General features: G+C 34.3%; 1 protein-coding gene across 3 annotated transcripts in view; it reads right to left on the reverse strand.

Moving 5' to 3' along the window:
• Nucleotides 1-17,924, reverse strand: part of LOC140753453 (sterol O-acyltransferase 2) — a 37,728-nt gene extending 19,804 nt beyond the window's left edge. Inside the window, exons 1-5 of one of the 3 annotated variants that reach the window (XM_073088058.1) lie at nucleotides 17,781-17,924; nucleotides 14,087-14,286; nucleotides 9,766-9,866; nucleotides 1,400-1,647; nucleotides 136-287 (exon numbers count right to left, since the gene is read on the reverse strand). In XM_073088058.1, coding sequence (XP_072944159.1) covers nucleotides 136-287; nucleotides 1,400-1,647; nucleotides 9,766-9,866; nucleotides 14,087-14,285 — 700 coding nt within the window. In that variant the 5' untranslated portion in view covers nucleotide 14,286; nucleotides 17,781-17,924. The other 2 variants (XM_073088056.1, XM_073088057.1) reach the window with 2 other exon arrangements.
• Between the last annotated feature and the right edge of the window lie 976 nt (nucleotides 17,925-18,900).

Genomic DNA, 18,900 nt, shown 5'->3' on the forward strand with positions numbered 1-18,900 from the left:
TACATACATAGGTTATATATGTTTAAGTACTTAGCTGGGATTTTTGTTTTTAAAACAATTCCCTTCTACGTTCTTTTTTAAAATAAAATGAACTTAAGGAATAATATAACAATATTGTGATTAGATGTGGCTTACCTTGAATGTTAGCTATAAGTTTTCCGACGGCCGCGTATATTCTTAATCCGGGATAGAAAGCCAATGCAACTATCAAATCTATGATCCATAACTTTGCAGCCCGTTTGATGTCACCGAATCCATGTTTAATTGTGCTTAAGCCTATGTTGATTCTGTAAAAAACATAAGTTGGTTAAAAAACTAAAAACACCCCTATTTTTTTAGTAGCCATTGAATAATTCCACTATCCACTACACCAGATCAGCTTCAAGGTGAAAAAATATATTATTGTCATACTACAAAGTATATGTTAGTTTAAATTAAATGGAGCTTAAAATTTACTAAGCTTTATATTATTGTTTGTTACAAAAAAGTATAATCAATAAACTCATGTTAGTAAACGAATATTTAATGTTCATAAAATGTACATTATGTAGGTATATGTCCAGATTAGGACAGAAGTCCAAAAACCCAAAAATTTGCATAATCCCTTCATATATGCGGGTTCGACGCATGGTGACGAGGATTTACATAGTTATTGTAAAATGTTTTAGCGCTTTGTTTAACATTACTAAAATTGGTATTGTAACTAAGAATCTGTACGATCCTCTTTTTATTCTTTTCTACTATTAATCTTAGCAATATTTTTATGAACAAAGGGTCTATTAGTTAAATGCTCGTAGCCTACATTGCAGTGACACGTTTTTGCAATAAAATTGCAATATGTGGAATTAACTTTCACCTGAAGTATTCCTGGAGTGCTACGAAAGCAAAAAGAGCTAAACTTCACACCGGGCGATTTATTGGCGACTCATCTGATGTTGCAAATGTTCATCATTATAATTCGTAATTATTTTCTAACAATTAATAAAAATATAAAAATGATTCACCGATGGTGACTACTTTCCATAAGGTAGCCTGCCTTCCTATAGCTTTAAATTAAATAAAAAAATATTATTTAAATAAATATTAACCTTTGAAACTCCATGCAAATTATGAGCTTTGATAAGTTAACTCTTATAAGAAAGTCTTATATATAAAATCCTCGTGTCACAATGTTAGTTACCGTACTCCTCCGAAACGGCTTTACCGATTTTCACCAAATTTTATAAGCGTATTCAGTAGGTCTGAGAATCGGCTACTATCTATTTTCATACCCCTAAGTGATAAGGGTTGTTCACCCTTAACATTTTTTATTTATATGGCAACACAACTTTTGCCAGATCAGCTAGTACTTCAAAAAAAGCTAATAGTAGATGCTAATTCGTGATAAGGTTTTACTTGCTTTCCGCGTTCCACTAGGTCGTATATCACGGTGTCGCAGAGCAGCACCAGCAGTATGACAATGAAAATGTGGTAGATCGCTCTTATGTGGAGTGACTCCTTCATCAACACTGTCAGCATAGATTCCCGGGGCACGAAATCTGGTGGACGTTTCTCCAATTCTTCTGGAGATACGATCCCATTTTGCGCACTGCTTGTTTTATATCGGCTTCGCATTGTATCCGTTAATATTTTAGACATCTTCGTATTCTGTAAAATATTTTTTATTAGTAATTTACCTAAAAATGTATTATTTACAACATCGTAAAATGTGGTAAATTTATTTCTATAATTTAATAAGTGTTTTAATGAATTTACCGATATTAAAAAAATCAAGAAATATTATTTCAGACTACAAAAGGGTAATAATATTTAATAGTTGATTATTTTATTACTGTTTGGAGGCCCGACTTAACACAATAAATAATTAATAATTATTTTATAATTTTTACAAGCCGCTATACATACCAAGTCTAGGAAATATACTGTCGGGTTTGCGGTAACAATAAGTTGACTACTGCTTGGCTTTACGATAATCAATAAATAATCATTGTTATCGGATGTATTCCAAATATTTAACCAAAAGCTTACATTGTATGCTATCGAACTAACCTTTCACTTCTGTTATCACTGTCGCATAAACACGAAGCCAATCACTGCACAATATGCATTTTAGCTAAAACGAATCACAAATCAAATTATCATCTAGTGTGGTTTGCACAGGTGGGTACCATGATAGTTTTCGTATGCAGGAACGTGCCTGGACGGCTTCGTAAACAAATAACCCGGTAATGTTTGAAAGGAATTTCCAATTAATATACACAGTCATGCACTAACACCAATCGTTGACCCAATTATAAGAAAATGTGGGTAGATGCAATCGTCCGCTCAGTTTCATTATTTACGAGTTATCAAAGGGCAAATGATAACAGTAACTGTTTGTTAAATAACTTATTGAACACACACGTCCTATGGTTGTTTTTGTTTGGCTCTCTAACACTAACACTTTATTATTTATCGTCAAATATTCAAGCGAAATGGTCAATGACTGTCATTAAAGACAGCTGTTACAATGATTAAGTAGTAAAATAATCAGCCCTGATAATAAGTGCAATCAAATATTGTTATCTACTGATTACAACTAATTATCTATACCTATGTTCAGTAGTAAAAATGTTATTATTCTTACGATGCAAAGTAAATGAGTATGTTTCGCTTTTAATCCCATTTCCAAATGAAGATATATTTCAAATTTATAGTTAGTAGAGTTAGTAGATACCTACAAGACGTAATAATGATTCTATGTCTTTATAAATTTTAGTACAAATGTAGTTATAAGTTGCAAAAGTCTTTCTTCGGACATGAAGAAAGCAAAGTTAGCCAAAGGTGTATAAGATGTACAATTTACTTTTGCTTTACCAGTAATATAATCTTACTTAGTAAAATTATAAAGGAGAAAAATTTTGTCAAAAACTACTTTTATTGTATAAAGATAAAACTGTAGAATAATATCACTTATGGATGATTTGGCCACAACATAACGATAACAGTCATATAAATCGCAAAATTCCTGCCCTTTTTGCGCACGCTGTCTAAACCTGAAAATAAGCTATCGTGGGATTTTTATACCTGTGCACAGATTAATAAATAGTTACTACGTAAACCTGTGCTTCTAACCAAAGTCCATTTACTTTGAAAATAATCTAAGAAAAATATTTTTTAAATATTATATTTTTAACATTATATTTTTAATATACGTTTTATAAAGGACTGCAAAGTAAAAATAATTTCAACGAAAAATGTGTGGCTTCTTCCACAGATAAAAATTCTTAATGTTTAATCAAGTTGTACTTGTATAAAACCAAAACACTATTAAAAATACAGCCTAGTTCACTCCCACAATTAGCCGATCCAAAGGCCCCTCATATGTTAAAATCAGTGTAGACATTGACGTAAGTACTCGTACTACTAATTAGTAGTACATCAATGAGTGAAGCTGTTTGGGTTGTAAGGCTTTGCAAAAATGAATCGTACATATATACGCTCAAAATACACTCCACACTGAGGTAATAAAATTATGTGACGAACATGTGGCGACATTTCCGTTTATAATGACAAATGAAAGGTTCAAAGATGAAAGGTTAACGTAATATTACAAAGCCTACATTATGGAAGAAGTCGGCAGCATAATAAAAACTCAGATTTATTGTCAATACATCTTTATTGCTACTTCGAGTTTATCATCGCTCCATAACGTCCTGTAAACCTGATCACAACGACAGTATGGCAGTTTTATTTCTTCCGGGTAGTTATTTTATGATTTTTATAGGACTGAAGTAGCACACAGCTTACAGTCTACCTGATAAATAGTCAATGCCTTTCGTAGACATTTATGACCAACCAATGACTAATTCCATATAGAAAAGGTACTGCCTGACGTCGTTCACAGATGCATTACCTCTCATATAAACTAAAATGTCTAATATTACGTAGAACACCGGCAACGACGCCGTTCCACCTAAACGGAGAACTGACTCGCGCTAAAATCGCAAAAGGAAATTCCTTAATCCTGATTCCTGATGATCTCGATGAAGTGAATGAGATAAAATTATTAAAATCGTGTATTTTCATGGGTTCTTGATAAGTGTTACAACTTTTAATTTATCGGACCGTTCAAACTGGATAAATAGAGTTCAAAGATTCCGTTACATATACACAGGTCAAGCTACTTACAGTGTGGTAAAAAGGATGTGATGATGATATCTCTCAAATCATGTCATATTGGCACTATCCAAATAATTTTATCTGTTACTCAACTTTGCCATTTCATAATTAACTGGCAAATGTAAATTACAGTCAAACGTTGACTTCACTATAGCAGCTATATAGGCGCAAATAACTTGCAGGCAGGTACTCGTAGATGCGACCTTTAGCATTTAGCATTTACGGGTCTAGCACACGTGCTACTTTTAATATCGGCGATTTGCGTTTTGGCGATTGCGTACATGCTGCATTATGTTTTGGCGATTTGTGGCGTTCAGTATCGGAAACGCGCGATTTAGCGATTGCATTATTGCACCGCGTTTTTCACGTTAATGCTTTATGGAACGTTTATTTTAAATATAGGAGTAGCAGACGAGCATGCGATCCACCTGATATAAGTGATGATAAGTGGTTACGGGCCGCCCATGTACATCTGTAATCTACCCCAGATACGATTAGATATTCTTACCTGAGGTCGTCCATAGATACGTCGCTACCTCTGGGGGCTAAGCTGGAACGCCGAGGAAAAGTACGTCTCCCATACCACACCGTTCTTTGCTGTTGTTAGGCAGAAGTAGTGTAGGGTAGATTGTAGTAGTAGGGTGGTGGTTCCGCCGGATCCTACCACATAGGGATCTACCACCTTCAGAACGTCCAAAAGTAACTGCAACCAGCTCTGAAACGAGTGCGAGCATTATATAGCTGTATCTCTACTTCGATGAGAATTTTAATCGTTGAACGCTGATACTAAAAGTAGCATGTCTGCTGAAACCTTTACTCAGAGCAGTCCTCAGGCAATATTACACCGATATTTATATATACAGGTTGGAAAAGGTGACTAGGACACTAGGAGAACGGTCTGTAATTCTGAAAGGTCCGCTGATAGAGCTTATAAAAAGGAGTTAAATAAACATTTTGGCTTTTTAATTTTTGGTACTTGACTTTTGTGCAAAAACACACCATTACTTGTTATATAATTTTATTTTGAAAACAGAGTGGCGGAGCGGTAACCATGTTGGTCCGACACGAAGTTGGTTCCAGGTTCGATCCCCGGCCAAACAGATAAATAAAATTATGAATTTTATTTCTGTTGTGGGGCGAATTTGTTTATGTATTCGTCTATCCTATAGAACGCGTCCCTATCCTATCATATAGAAGGGTTGTTCACCCTTAACATTTTTTTATTTATATGGCAACACGACGTTTGCTGGGTTAGCTAGTATTTTATAAAAATACCTATAAGTAAATCTTTCTAATAGATTTTGCAATGTGCTAATTATTAAAGTAAAAATATTATCTTATCTTTATATGTTTTTAAACTTGCGGTAATTTTAAGCGAGCTATTTCAGAGTCAATTCTAGGAATTGAATTAACTTAGCTCACTATATTTTAAGAAATAATTAAGGCGTCCGGGATATAAAAATACAAGAGTTTTTAATTACACTTTCAAGTTATCGGTAGATCTGAGTTCAAGAGGTGATTATTTAAAGTCATAACTTTTTAATATTTTTCCTTCCACAAAGAAAATTTCTTTCCCTTTGATATTTTCACCTTTCTAAATTGTAATGAGGGCTCGGAGAGCGAGCGCCACTGAGAGGGACAAACAGTGGAAATCCATAAAATGTTTATGAGCTTTCATTCTTCCTTACCGCTCGTTTCTTGTGGCTGGTTTACACGGTGGGAGCTGCTGACCCGATAGTGGACAGTTGCTCGCATAGCTTGAGATGTCCACATGACCATCTAGTCTCAAGTGAGCTATCCTGATTTGGAGTAGCTCGGCTTGCCTGCGCTGCCTACGTTACCACGTAGTCTCATGTGTGTTATCGTGATTTGGAGTCAACGTTTAAAAAAACAGCAACTCTGTCGACTACTGCTGAGCTACTATGGAACGTCTCTAACCGAACCGAATGAAATGGGCAAGCTGTTACCAGAAAATGTAAAGGTGTTGTAAAGGTGGTAGAACGTTCTGTGGTTCGTCTCCGGAGACATCACCGCCGAACCCTATATTTCTTAATAAGAGTAGTTTAATAACAGTATTTTGGTTTGATGGGTGTGGTCACAGACCTAGGTGGGTGTGGTAAAGGAGACATACTTTTTTGATTTCAGATGTCCATGGGCGGCAGTAACCTAACCATCCAGTGGACTGAATGCTCGTATGCTACTCGTATATAATAAAAAAAGAAGCAAGAATTACTGCATTGCAGCTACTGGGCAGATCAACTCGCTCGGTAGCTGGCACCGTGTAAGCTGGCCATTAGGGAACCAACGTTCAGGCGCTGAAGGCCTGTAATGAACATTTTACTAGTATTAATGCAAGACTTAACACCACTACTATATAGGGTAATTCTGCGAATATTGTTCATAAAAACTATGCTGAGAAAGAAATGGTATGCGTATAGGGCACGTTTTTATGATCGCATGTGGTTAACATAGATATAATTTAGATTGTTGAAGACATGCCGACTACGGATTACATGTATTGGGTTTGATTAATCCTTCTTGAACAGTTTTAGATTTATGAAAATCCTATATGATATAAAGAGTCCTATATCAAGTTGATAAGTGATCCTACTATGGATAAATCCTTTATCCAGGTCTTAAATTTGAGTTATCTAACGTAGATGTTTATTAAAATTAATATTAGGGGTTCAACATATCTAAAGGTGAGGTGTATTACACGGTGTAGTGATTATGGACATGTGGTAGCTTAAACTATTTGGAGAAATATGTACGTCATTGGATATTTTATAAAAACACTATCTGACCCGGCAAACGTTGTGTTGCCATATAAATAAAAAAATGTTAAGGGTGAACAACTCTAATCACTTAGGGGTATGAAAAATAGATAATAGCCGATTCTTAAACCTACTAATTATGCATATAAAAATTGGTGAAAATCGGTGAAGCCGTACCGGAGGAGTACGGTAACTACTACTTGTGACACGAGAAAATTTGTTTCAAGCATAAAAATATACAAATTGGAAATTAAAACTCAAAAGAAAGTTTGTGTTGTCTGCACACTTCGCTTGGGTAATGAACGCCCTAGGCACATTGTTTAATACTTATTAGAAGTATAAATGGCCGTGAAAAGAACATCGTTAGGGAAAGTGCAGATTGCGGTTCCGACCTAAGTGCGACTTAGTGTTCATTATTTTCCAATGGAGAAATCATATAGGACTAAGTATCTTAGTATAAGTCGAAATGAACTTAGGATTGAAAATCAATGGGATTAAAGGAATAAACGCACACAAATATTGTTTATTTTTTTGCTGTAGCAATTCTTAATCATCCTAATGAGTAATGACATGCCCAAACTTTGTTTCTGATTGAGTATTGTTATTAGAAACTAATTTCGGTTTGCACGGTCATTTTTGCCGCGTACGTGCAAAATGTGGAATGAACTTCCTTCTGTCTCTGAGCACTATGACATGGAGCGCTAAGACAAAAAGCTCTCCTTCAAAGCCACCGATGCATTGGCGACTCCTCTGGTGTTGCAAATGTCCATAGGCGACATCGACTGCTTCTCACCAGGTAGCCCGTCTGCCTTATCGTTAGGTATAAATATATAAAAAAAACTTGCTTTGTGAACTTTGTGAGGACGCCTATATACATTTTTGTAGGTACATGCTTAAAAAAATCCATAGTTCTTAAATATGTCATTTCCTGGCGAATGTGGTGGACTGTGGCTCAAACCGTTCTTATTCTGGTCTGGGTACAAGCCCAAAAGTGGAACAATAATGACTTCATAGCTGATAAACTTGATCGATCTATTAAATAAAATGATTCTATTTATGTTAAGCTTTTTCTAGCTTAATACGAGTAGAATAAAATAAATTGTTTCTTATAAAATGTAAATCACGTCATTATATTGGTTTATGTTTAGATACTTGAAAAGCTTGTTTAAACCCGAGAAAGTATTTCTAAAAGCAATGGTTCTTAGTGAACCACCTATACCGTACTTTTGGACATTCGTTTCCTGGTGACAAAGATACCTACGGTTAAGTGCACTCTGTCGGAAGTTATTAAACTGCCTAACCGCGTCCAAAAAGGTTCACGGGCTGTTACTTTGTGATAACAACATTGGCTATTGACTATTGACTGAAAGTCATAAAAAATACCACAATAGTTATCGCCAAACTGCCAGTCCGCTGTGAAGTTGCGAGCAGGTGTAGTCTAGTCATACAATTTGCTATGACGACGCGATTCATTTCTATATTCAGAGCGGAGTAGCAACTGTACGTGGACTACCTATACCTTATCTATATTATTTGTCGTTTAGCAACGTGTATGTAGTTATATCGTAGGGACAAATTGTTTTTTTTTTATTATATTATATAGGTAGCAAACGATAACGCGGACCCTTTCATGGTAGGAAAATGTTTTCAGCCGTACTTACCCCATGTACCTCTGTATTCAACCCCAGATGAGATTAGAGTCCTGTCTAAAGTCGGCTCTAGATGCATTGCAACACTTTAGAACTGAGGAACGCCTCAAATAAGTATGTCTCTCTTACCATATCCATCACACCAGAACATAGCAGCGTGTAACAATACTATTAAAAGGCAGAAACAAGTGTGTCAATGGTGTCTACGGCGTCGAACCGAGTCTTCTACCAACTTTACCGTATTTATAATCTATATTTCGTTTAATTCCTTGTATTTTCTTTGATTTCTATTTCCGTAAAGACAACAATGTTTTACGGTCTATTAGCACGATCATTCTCTTAATACTATTTTATTATGAATATTTACATAATCGAGAAGTTATGCAAATTGGCTTGTGTAAGAAATGCTTTCGTTCCTACACAAATATTGTTGTAAAATTAGGAATGTTAAATCTAATTAACATCACTAATGGCCGTTGGAAAACTGAAAATAGTTGGTGTATTTGGGAAAGTTAAAATTAGGAAGTAACACGCGATCTACATTTTTCCATTCCTTTGTGGGCACAGTTTTTAGGGTTCCGTATCCAAAGGGTAAAAAAGGAACCCTATTATTAAGACTCCGCTGTCTGTCCGTCTGACACAGGACTTTATCTCCTGAACCGTAATAGATAGACACTTCAATTTTTTACAGAATATGTATAAAGGTGGCCGCTATAACAGCAAATATTAAAAATATAAAAAAGTTGAAAATAAGTGGGGTCGCCATACCAGAAACCGCTACTTCTCGACGTTTTTCGCTTTATCTATTGAACCGTAATAGATAGACAGTTCAAATTTTCACAGTATATTTACTTCAGTGGCTGCAAAACTAACATACACTAAAAATAAAAAAATGAAAATGTTGGTGGTACGGAACCCTCCGTGTGCAGTTGGACACTTGGATAATTATTTACATGTTCAAAAACATATATTTTTTATTTATAACGCAAAATCATGAGAATACCTACCAAACAAAAAAATTAAGGGTAGGGTATAAGTAAAATTCAAAATTGCTTATATGTGTGGCACGTTTATAATATAAAGTTAAAAGAAAATTCTAAATGATCAAAGAACATTTTAAAATCGTATGTAGTTTTATCATTTTCTATATAAGAGTTGGTGATTTAATGCCTAGGAGCGACTTTAGTGCAGACGCCTCGTAAGCAGATGAGTGGCTCGCGACATACGGCGGACGGAGTCTCTCCCAGTTCCTTACTGTAGGCCTTGCATGCTGCTCCCTCACCTGGAAAATGCCAAATGATTTTTCATTTTGTTTTTTTTTTTTTTAAGCTATTGCATAGCTTTTATCGCGGGCTTTGAGCGCGGCGACCGAATCGAGAAATTCCGTAACGAAAATAAGTAACACCTTTCAACAACTCGGTTGCCTGGAGACTTGATATCCAACTATCAAGTCTCCAGGCAACCGAGTTGTTGACTGTCAATAGAAAAATATGGATATAATTGAATAGAGTATTATTTTACATTCCTTATTATTTTATTTGATATTGGCGACGAGATGTCGAATGAACTAAAAAACAATAAGGAAATACGAGCCACATTACGTGGGTTAATGAAACGAACCAAAAATTACATTTCGGGAATAGAAAAAATTGACATTGAAGAAATAAATATACGACTGAATTCTTTACAAGAAAATTTGAACAAATTCTACGCGATTCAAGAAAAAATTGAATGGCTTACAGAAGAACAAAATTTAGAAGAGGAAATAAAATACAGGTACGAATTTGAAGAAATATATACAAAGCTAAAATTTAAATTTTTGAATGTACAAAAAGAAAATAACCGGCTAATACCTGAATGTTCTTTTATATCGGCAAGAGCGGAAGTTTATTTGATAAACTGTTAACTGTCAAGGCACGCTTGAGACGTACACCTAATACAAAAGAGTTATCACCTTATCAGTTAATGTTCGGCAGAGAGGTAAGAACCTATATGCCTGCCTTATTTAAGAAATCCGCCCCACTATCCAGATTACATTACAATGCACCGCCAACACAGGAGTTCGGACAAGGTGATAAGGTTACACCAACCCAAGAGTTAAATGGGAGTTCGGAGTCGTCATCCGAAGATTAGGTAGACTCCATTATGAAGTCAGAACTGAAAATGGCATACTGGTGCGCCGTCACCTTGACCAAATGCTGCCGGCGCCCCTGGTGGTGTAAGTGAAAATAGCGGTGGAGGACTGTTGGATATCAAGTCTCCAGGCAACCGAGTTGTTGACTGTCAATAGAAAAATATGGATATAATTGAATAAAGTATTATTTTACATTCCTTATTATTTTATTTGATAACCTTAATTCGTCAACTTGAACACAGATGGCAGTAATACACATTTTTTTATAATCCGTGCAGAAATCTTAAAATTGCGTGAAGTATATTTTATATTCCCATTATAAAATTCAAAATTATATTACCATATTATCCAAATAATATGTTTTATCAACATAAGCTATGTTGAATTCTGGATTGATAAAATAACGTAAAAGAGTGTTTGTTATTTTTAAACGTACAATTACAACTGACAGACTTGACAGCACAAAATCAAAACGCCATTATGATTTATGGTACAAATAATTTGTGTACAAAGTGTTTTAAATATGAATAAACAAAGTGCATTTATTAATGAAAAATGCGATGTACCTGTAACATTCGGCCAAATGTCACAGGCACATCGCAGTGATCCATTTATATTGCTGGTTGTTAATACTTTATACGTCACTTATTAAATACTTTTCTATTTTATATTTTAGAATGTTCAGTCTTACTTGTAGTTATGAAATGTCAGCTGATATTTGCAATGTCTTATACAGGGTGTCCCGTAAGTACCACGACAAACTTGGGGAGAACATAGGTGAGGGTCTGACCTCTCTGGGAAAAAAAAAATTACCTTAGTAAAAGTGTCACCGTTTTTGCACTATCAATTGTTTTAGATTTTTTGAGAAATTCAGCCCTCTTCATCTTCTTTCGTTAACTGCGTATACAAATTTGGTGATGCAGCGTTTGTTTTTTCTGTTAAATACTATCAGATAGTTGGTCTATCATATTGAAATGTAAATTGGTTAAAAGATGTAAAGGAACCATGAAAAAAATAGGGATATTTTTAGATTTTCATTTTTTTACTATTTTCCCCTTAACTTTGAGTCGTCGCGGTGAAAAAAAAATGTACTGGTCTATAAGTGTACGTTGCGCCAAAAAATATGACCAGTTAATAGAGATTTCAAAAAGGTACCAACCACACTTACTATTTAAAGTTGAAAAAAAAGTTAAGGCCGTTTTTGCATGAAAGGGACTGAAACCAACTAAAACGTAATAATCGAGTTTTTATTTAAATTACGGTTTCTACCAACTCACAACGTGTCAGGCAGTACTAAATCACATTATTACCTAGTTACACACTTAAAAATATCATTCTTCATTTGTAAAAAAACAATTTAGTAACTAACTAGCAAACAAAGTATTACAATTTATTAAGTCAATTTTTACCTACTTTGAACTGTCGTTTCGAAGTAAAACTTCGTACATGTATGTAATTTTAATGACAATAGCATAATTTGACATCTTGGAACAGATCTGATGATGGAGCCAGGATATGGATGGTAGATTTCTTACCAATTTAGCCTAAATTCGAGGGATTTACTAAGAAATGAACCATGCACCTGCTGGCTCCATCATCAGATCTGTTCGAAATTAATCAAAGTAGGTAAAAATTGACTTAATAAATTGTAATACTTTGTTTGCTAGTTAGTTACTAAATTGTTTTTTTACAAATGAAGAATGTTATTTTTAAGTGTGTAACTAGGTAATAATGTGATTTAGTACTGCCTGACACGTTGTGAGTCGGTAGAAACCGTAATTTAAATAAAAACTCGATCATTACGTTTTAGTTGGTTTCAGTCCCTTTCATGCAAAAACGGCCTTAACTTTTTTTTTCAACTTTAACTAGTAAGTGTGGTACCGTTTTGAAATCTCTATTAACTGGACATATTTTTTGGCGCAACGTACACTTATAGACCAGTACATTTTTTTTTCACCGCGACGAGTCAAAGTTGAGGGAAAAATAGTAAAAAAATTAAAATCTAAAAAAATCCCAATTTTTTGCATGGTTCCTTTACATCTTGTTAAATTTATAGTGACAGCAGAGCAGAAACAAAACTATGTTAAAATTGTCATGTTATTTCTGTCCCAATACATTAATTTATTATATATTTTACATCTGTTTTTTTGTATTCTTTTATAATGTAGTAAAAGAATCAAATTATATTATTATAATATTGTTAAAATCAAATTTAATTTATTACTAGATTACCCAATGCACTTATGTATCTAAAATTGTTGCGCATGCTGTGTTTGCCTGTAATAGGTTGTGCACGTAGCATAAGACCATTGTTTTGTAATTATTTATAATACATTTCGTGTAACAATTGTTGGCAAACCTTATTAAATAAATAAATAAATAAATCTTTTAACCAATTTACTTTTCAATATGATAGACCAACTATCTGATAGTATTTAACAGAAAAAAATAACACTGCATCACCAAATTTGTACACGCAGTTAACGAAAGAAGATGAAGAGGGCTGAATTTCTCAAAAAATCTAAAACAATTGATAGTGCAAAAACGGTGACACTTTTACTAAGGTAATTTTTTTTTCCCAGAGAGGTCAGACCCTCACCTATGTTCTCTTCAAGTTTGTCGTGGTACTTACGGGACACCCTGTATAATAGAGATATGATAAAATAGTGGATAAAGATGTATTAATATAAATGTTGATGATTATGGAAGAATATATTGTATTTCTGGAATTCCTTCTGAGCGTTTTCATAGCATAAAAAATGCTATGCAATAGCTTTACCGCGGCAGTCTCCGAGTGCCACACGTATTTTTTTTATATATAATATAGGAGTAGCAGACGAGCTTGCAGTTCACCTGATGTTAAGTGGCTACTGCCGCCCATGGACATCTGTAATCAACTCCAGATAGGATCAGACTCATACCTGAGGTCGGTCGGTTCAAGTTAATAACACTTTTTTTTACAGAGGATGCATAACAGTGTATAATACTATAACGCTGTTATAATAAATAAAAATAACAACAATAAAACATATTTTAATATAGTTATTTTAATTTTTAATACGCTGTTTACGTATCATTCAACATCACCCCAACGCCACCTGTGATAATAGATATATTGCCAGAAGATAATGATAGATGCTATTTATCACTAAGTTCGCCTTTTGTACCACATTTTTTAAATATTGACCATATTTAAGAAATAAATAGATAAAGAATAAAGAAAGAAAAATAGTTGGCGTATCGGTTGTTTCATAGGCTTGACTAGTTGTTCTTTCGACTTGTTTCATACAACTACGGTGGTACGGAAGCCTCCAAGTGCAAGTTCGACTCGTACTTGGCATATTATTTCTTTAATTATAGGTACGTACTGAGGAGGGTGACGCAGGCGGGGCAGCACGCGCACTTGCCGGCGTGGTTGGCGCGGTACTGGGATGGTGCACGGCAACTGCTGGAAGCAATCTTGCTGGTGCATGGGTTCTGCTTGCAGTAGTTCGAGCCGCAAACCAGGTCGCCGTACGCCAGCGCCAAGGCACACGCCAGGACCACGAGAATCAATGTAGCTTTCATTCTGAAATGAAGAGTCCGAGAATTTAAAAAAATAGTTGAAATTTCCTTTATAATTTGATAACTAAAATAAAATTATTTGATTCCTTGCCTACAATATGTAGGCAATATAATACAAATTACTTCATAATTGTATGTAGAGACGTGTGATGGTTCCAAATGGTTAAATGTTAAGTATTTCTTTGAATTTAAAGGAAAATATAATGTTCTCCCCTTTGTTTTATTTCTCCACTACACTTCAAATAAATTATTTAAGGGCTGGTCGGAGATAAGGAACAATATGTAATTACGTTAATTAAAATATACCTACGTACGTCTTATTAAATACCTACTGCTTCCATTTGGCGCGCTTGGGCGCGCTTTATAAAATTATATTATATGATGATGATATTACGGGGTAATCTATATACAAGTAATATACCTACGTAATGCCTATTTTGTTATACGTCTACATTGCTTCTTTGATATACCTATATGTATATTTGTTGTTATTTGTGGCATAAGTACCAATCAAATTCTTAAAACAGGTGTTTTACGGGAAGCCAATCACAGATGCGTTGGAATGTTAACTAAAACAATCTACTAAAGGTAATATTTACTAAATGTGACCGTAAGATGAAAATCGGAGTGAAAACTGCAGATATTAAATACCCACCTACGTGACGTCGTTAGTCATCATTAAAAGTTAGAACAATGAAGCTTTATACAGCGCTGCGCTGAGTTGCACAGTTTTTCTTAACAGTTATTGTGGAGGGGACAATAAGATGCTATTTCTGTGGATGCCTTCAAGACAATTAGATGGCGTCTTAGTTTTTTAATTTTTCTTCGTACCCACGTGTCTTTTAAAAATTCTATATACATAACACGCTACGGAAAGTTCTCTGTGTCATTTCCTGGGTATTTCTCTATCTTAAAACGAAAGTGCTATGAAAATATGTTTACTCATTCATAGACACGTCAAGACAGACATACACATAGTTTCAATGTTACTGTATATATACAAATTGGTTGTACCAATTATTTTGAAATAACAGACGCATCAATTTCATTTATTTTTGCAGAATAATAATTTCTACAGTTGCACTCAAGTGTTGCAGTGTGTGATGAAAATAATATTATTTAATTGGATCGGATTTCAATCACATCGGCAAGGATCGCTGACTAGAAGAAAAAAATGAAAAAGTAAGGATCCGATTTTTCGAAAATCGATCTTCCATTTATTTTACAAAGATAAGAAGATGAATAGATTTTCTTGTAAATGTCCATTACTGGTAGTTATCAAAATATCTTTATTCAAATATTGTATGCTGCACCAGGCGTTTCGTTTACGGAGAAGAAGCATTGAAAGAAACCCATTGTAATTTATTACTTTAAGATTTCAACATTTCGTACTTACGAGTTACATTCGTACACGATACCTATCATAGGTATATCAGCGTAGCTAATACCCACAACCCTTTCACAAACAAACATTATTCTGTCATACAGTTTCCATTTCCATCCAATTACGGTAACCGATCCAGAATTGATTAATTTGGGAATTGGAAGGCCCCAAATGTATCTATCCGAGAAAACAATCACCTACACATACGAGTATTGAGCGGCATTCGGCATAATATTGTTCGCAAGCGTTTACAAGCGTTTATAAACCGTTACGTTTAACGCCGACTTTGACGTATCTTTATGTGTGTATTATTGAAGTGAAAACTCCTTTAGTGGCGTTGTGCACTTTTTTGTGGGTAAAAAATGTTAAACTCGTGACTTAGGACACATGACCTGATCAAAAATTCGTAGGACTGTCATGTTATGTACGATAGCGCAATAAATAAATATTATATTTTACCACATAAATGATAGTACTTTTATACGGATAATTCAAGCAAATCGTGCAAAATTATTCCCTAACTATTCAAAAATATCAAAAATGCACAACATTAATATTCAAGTTTCCACTTCTGCCGCACTCCTGGAGTGCAACCTCTTGATTTTTATGATACCTAATTATATTTGACTATCGTTGAAAATTCCAACGCAACAAAAAAACGCCGCGGATAAAAACCGCTGGCGTACAAATTTATTTGCTATATTTCGACGCTTTTTTAACCGACGTTAATAAACCGCTCGTCCAAGGGTTGAGGGTTTAGTGGTCGTTTCGGGGATGAAATATCTTGATACGTACACAAATGTTTTAAAAGGATTAGACGTATTTCAATGCTGTTAATAAATTTAAAGGTTTCCTTTTAATCGATTTTGAACAGGATTTTGAATTAAATGATTTTCGTCTGGGTCGTAATTTATACATTCAAATTGAATGAGAAGTCTATAAAGGACCATTCGTATTTTTTGAGAATCAAGAACAAATTTACGTACCTACCGGTGCTTAAGGCATCCAAGGTTTGAATCACACGCATGTGTTTTACGCATCTATGTACATGCATCTTTAATTTGAGAGTGGATTCTTATTGCGATATTTTTAAATACCAGTGCCATTCTTTATTATTCACCTTAAGAATTATAACACAAGTGTGGCGTAGTTATTTATCTCGTTTATTATAATTAAGTATAGATCTAGACATATTTACTTATATCGGTAACTATTTAAAAATAGGGTGTTTGTAATATTAATATTTTATTGTATGTGCCATTATGATGTCTTCTCCCTTGCTATGATTTATTTATAAAACGAATGTTTTTTTATTGTTAAGTGTAACTATTTGCACTTTGCACACATTTATTTGTAATTAAAAAAATTATCAACATATGCAATGTTCACACATAAAGTTACGTCGATGTAAATCAATATATATGATTCAAAAGAAAATATTAATAAATTTGGGCGCGGGGTACTAGGTACGGTTCCATCTGCGTTCTGAGACGTAAATTAAACTACTTGCGATGTAGCATTCATTCTCTGTATCTTCCTTAACTTCCCTGCACATTAATGACACGATTTAATTTTTTTTAAAGTTAGCAATGTGTATTAGAAATTAATTATCACTTGATGAAACCTTCAAAGAAAACGTAGTTAGTTAGTAAACCTACAAGCCAAAGAGTTACTTAAAAATGTCTTCTCTACTAATTCACATTTGGTGAACGCAGACTACGGCTTAACCCCTCTCACTCCGGATACCCGTGATGAGGACAATAATGGATTGACCACGACGCACGTTTGCGTCTCATTTTAAACTGTCAATCAACTATATCTTAAAAGTAACAAAGTATCTATTATATATAGATCTAATTAATTTCTATAATAACCGCTAGTTATTTTACTATATAATTAATAATCGACATTTACTAAATAAACTTGCGTGAGTTTTACTACAAAATGGCCGACAATGATGATGTTAATTTTGTAAAATTTTTAATGAAACTATCATATTTTAGGGAGGACTAAAATGTAGTAAAAAATAGCCCAGTTACCAAAGCGATTATTTTGAGACCTATTGAATTTGGAAAAAAAAAATATTATTATAAAAATAGGAGAAGTTAACTTACTTGTGTTGGGATGTTCTACGACTGCAGAAGTTACCGAATTAAATGACATCGGTAAAGCACAGTCAAGTAATTATACCGAGAGTTAAGATAACCCCTCTTCGCCTTAAGCGTCGATACGGGGAGATATGTTGTTTATCTCGAATTGTTATTAACGAGATAATGCTTCGCGGAACTTATCGTCTCAAACGTGTCTTCACTTTCAGGTTATGTCCAATGAAGTGGAAAAATTCTAGGTATTCTAGTTCTCACAGATGTTGATGAGGATTTTCCATCGAATAGTAGGTATAATATTTGTTTTTATAAGGTTAAAGTATTAAGCGAACATGCATTCCACTTGATGGTAAGTGGTTTCTCTAACTTATCTACATTACAGATGTTATTTTACTTAAGCAACCCAACATGGAACAGGTTCACCCAGAAGTCGATTATAGGCGCGAGTCCTGAGGAATACGGTGGTTGCCTCCTATTTAAATCATTGTCACCGAAACGCTTTAACTGCTTCACGCTAAAATAAGGGGAGGCACACCCCTGGGTGAACCATTTAAACCATACTGACTCTTTTTTGAATATTTTTTTTGAGTTGGATTTGCAAGACGTAGAATGTTTTTTTGGTTTGCAGTCGTTAACAATCAATCAATCAAGGATTTTGGACTCCATAAGGATAATAATTCTGAGAATTTATGGCAAATTTGTTAAACCTAGAATAAATTAGTAAACTTACAAACTTGACGTATACAGTAATTAGCGAGGCTGTGACACTGTAACTTTGACTAAACTGGGGTTTAAGTTCCTTCCATGTGATTGCGCTTCAGTGTAGACAAAGGGGTGCAATCAGGGACTAAATTATTCCAACTTGCACTATAAGACCTTTTGAGACGCTCTCAGTCTGATCCCTGAGTTACGAAGATGCATGCATAAGACAACTTAATCTATGCAGTAAGATATCCCTACAATATAGGTGTAGTAGTTGTTTGAAAGTACCTAAAATATATTGTAAATAGGTTGGTGGAAATTACAATTTACGTAAAAACGTTAGCTAGTAAAAACATAGCTGATTCTTCAGCATCTTAATTGTCAGAAGTAACGTTGCGTCTGAAATCGGCTTTTTTATATAATATAG

This window comes from Epargyreus clarus, unplaced genomic scaffold (assembly GCF_041222505.1).
Source record: "Epargyreus clarus isolate Ecla_fem2 unplaced genomic scaffold, WU_Ecla_fem_2.2 ptg000026l, whole genome shotgun sequence".
Lineage (NCBI taxonomy): Eukaryota > Metazoa > Arthropoda > Insecta > Lepidoptera > Hesperiidae > Epargyreus > Epargyreus clarus.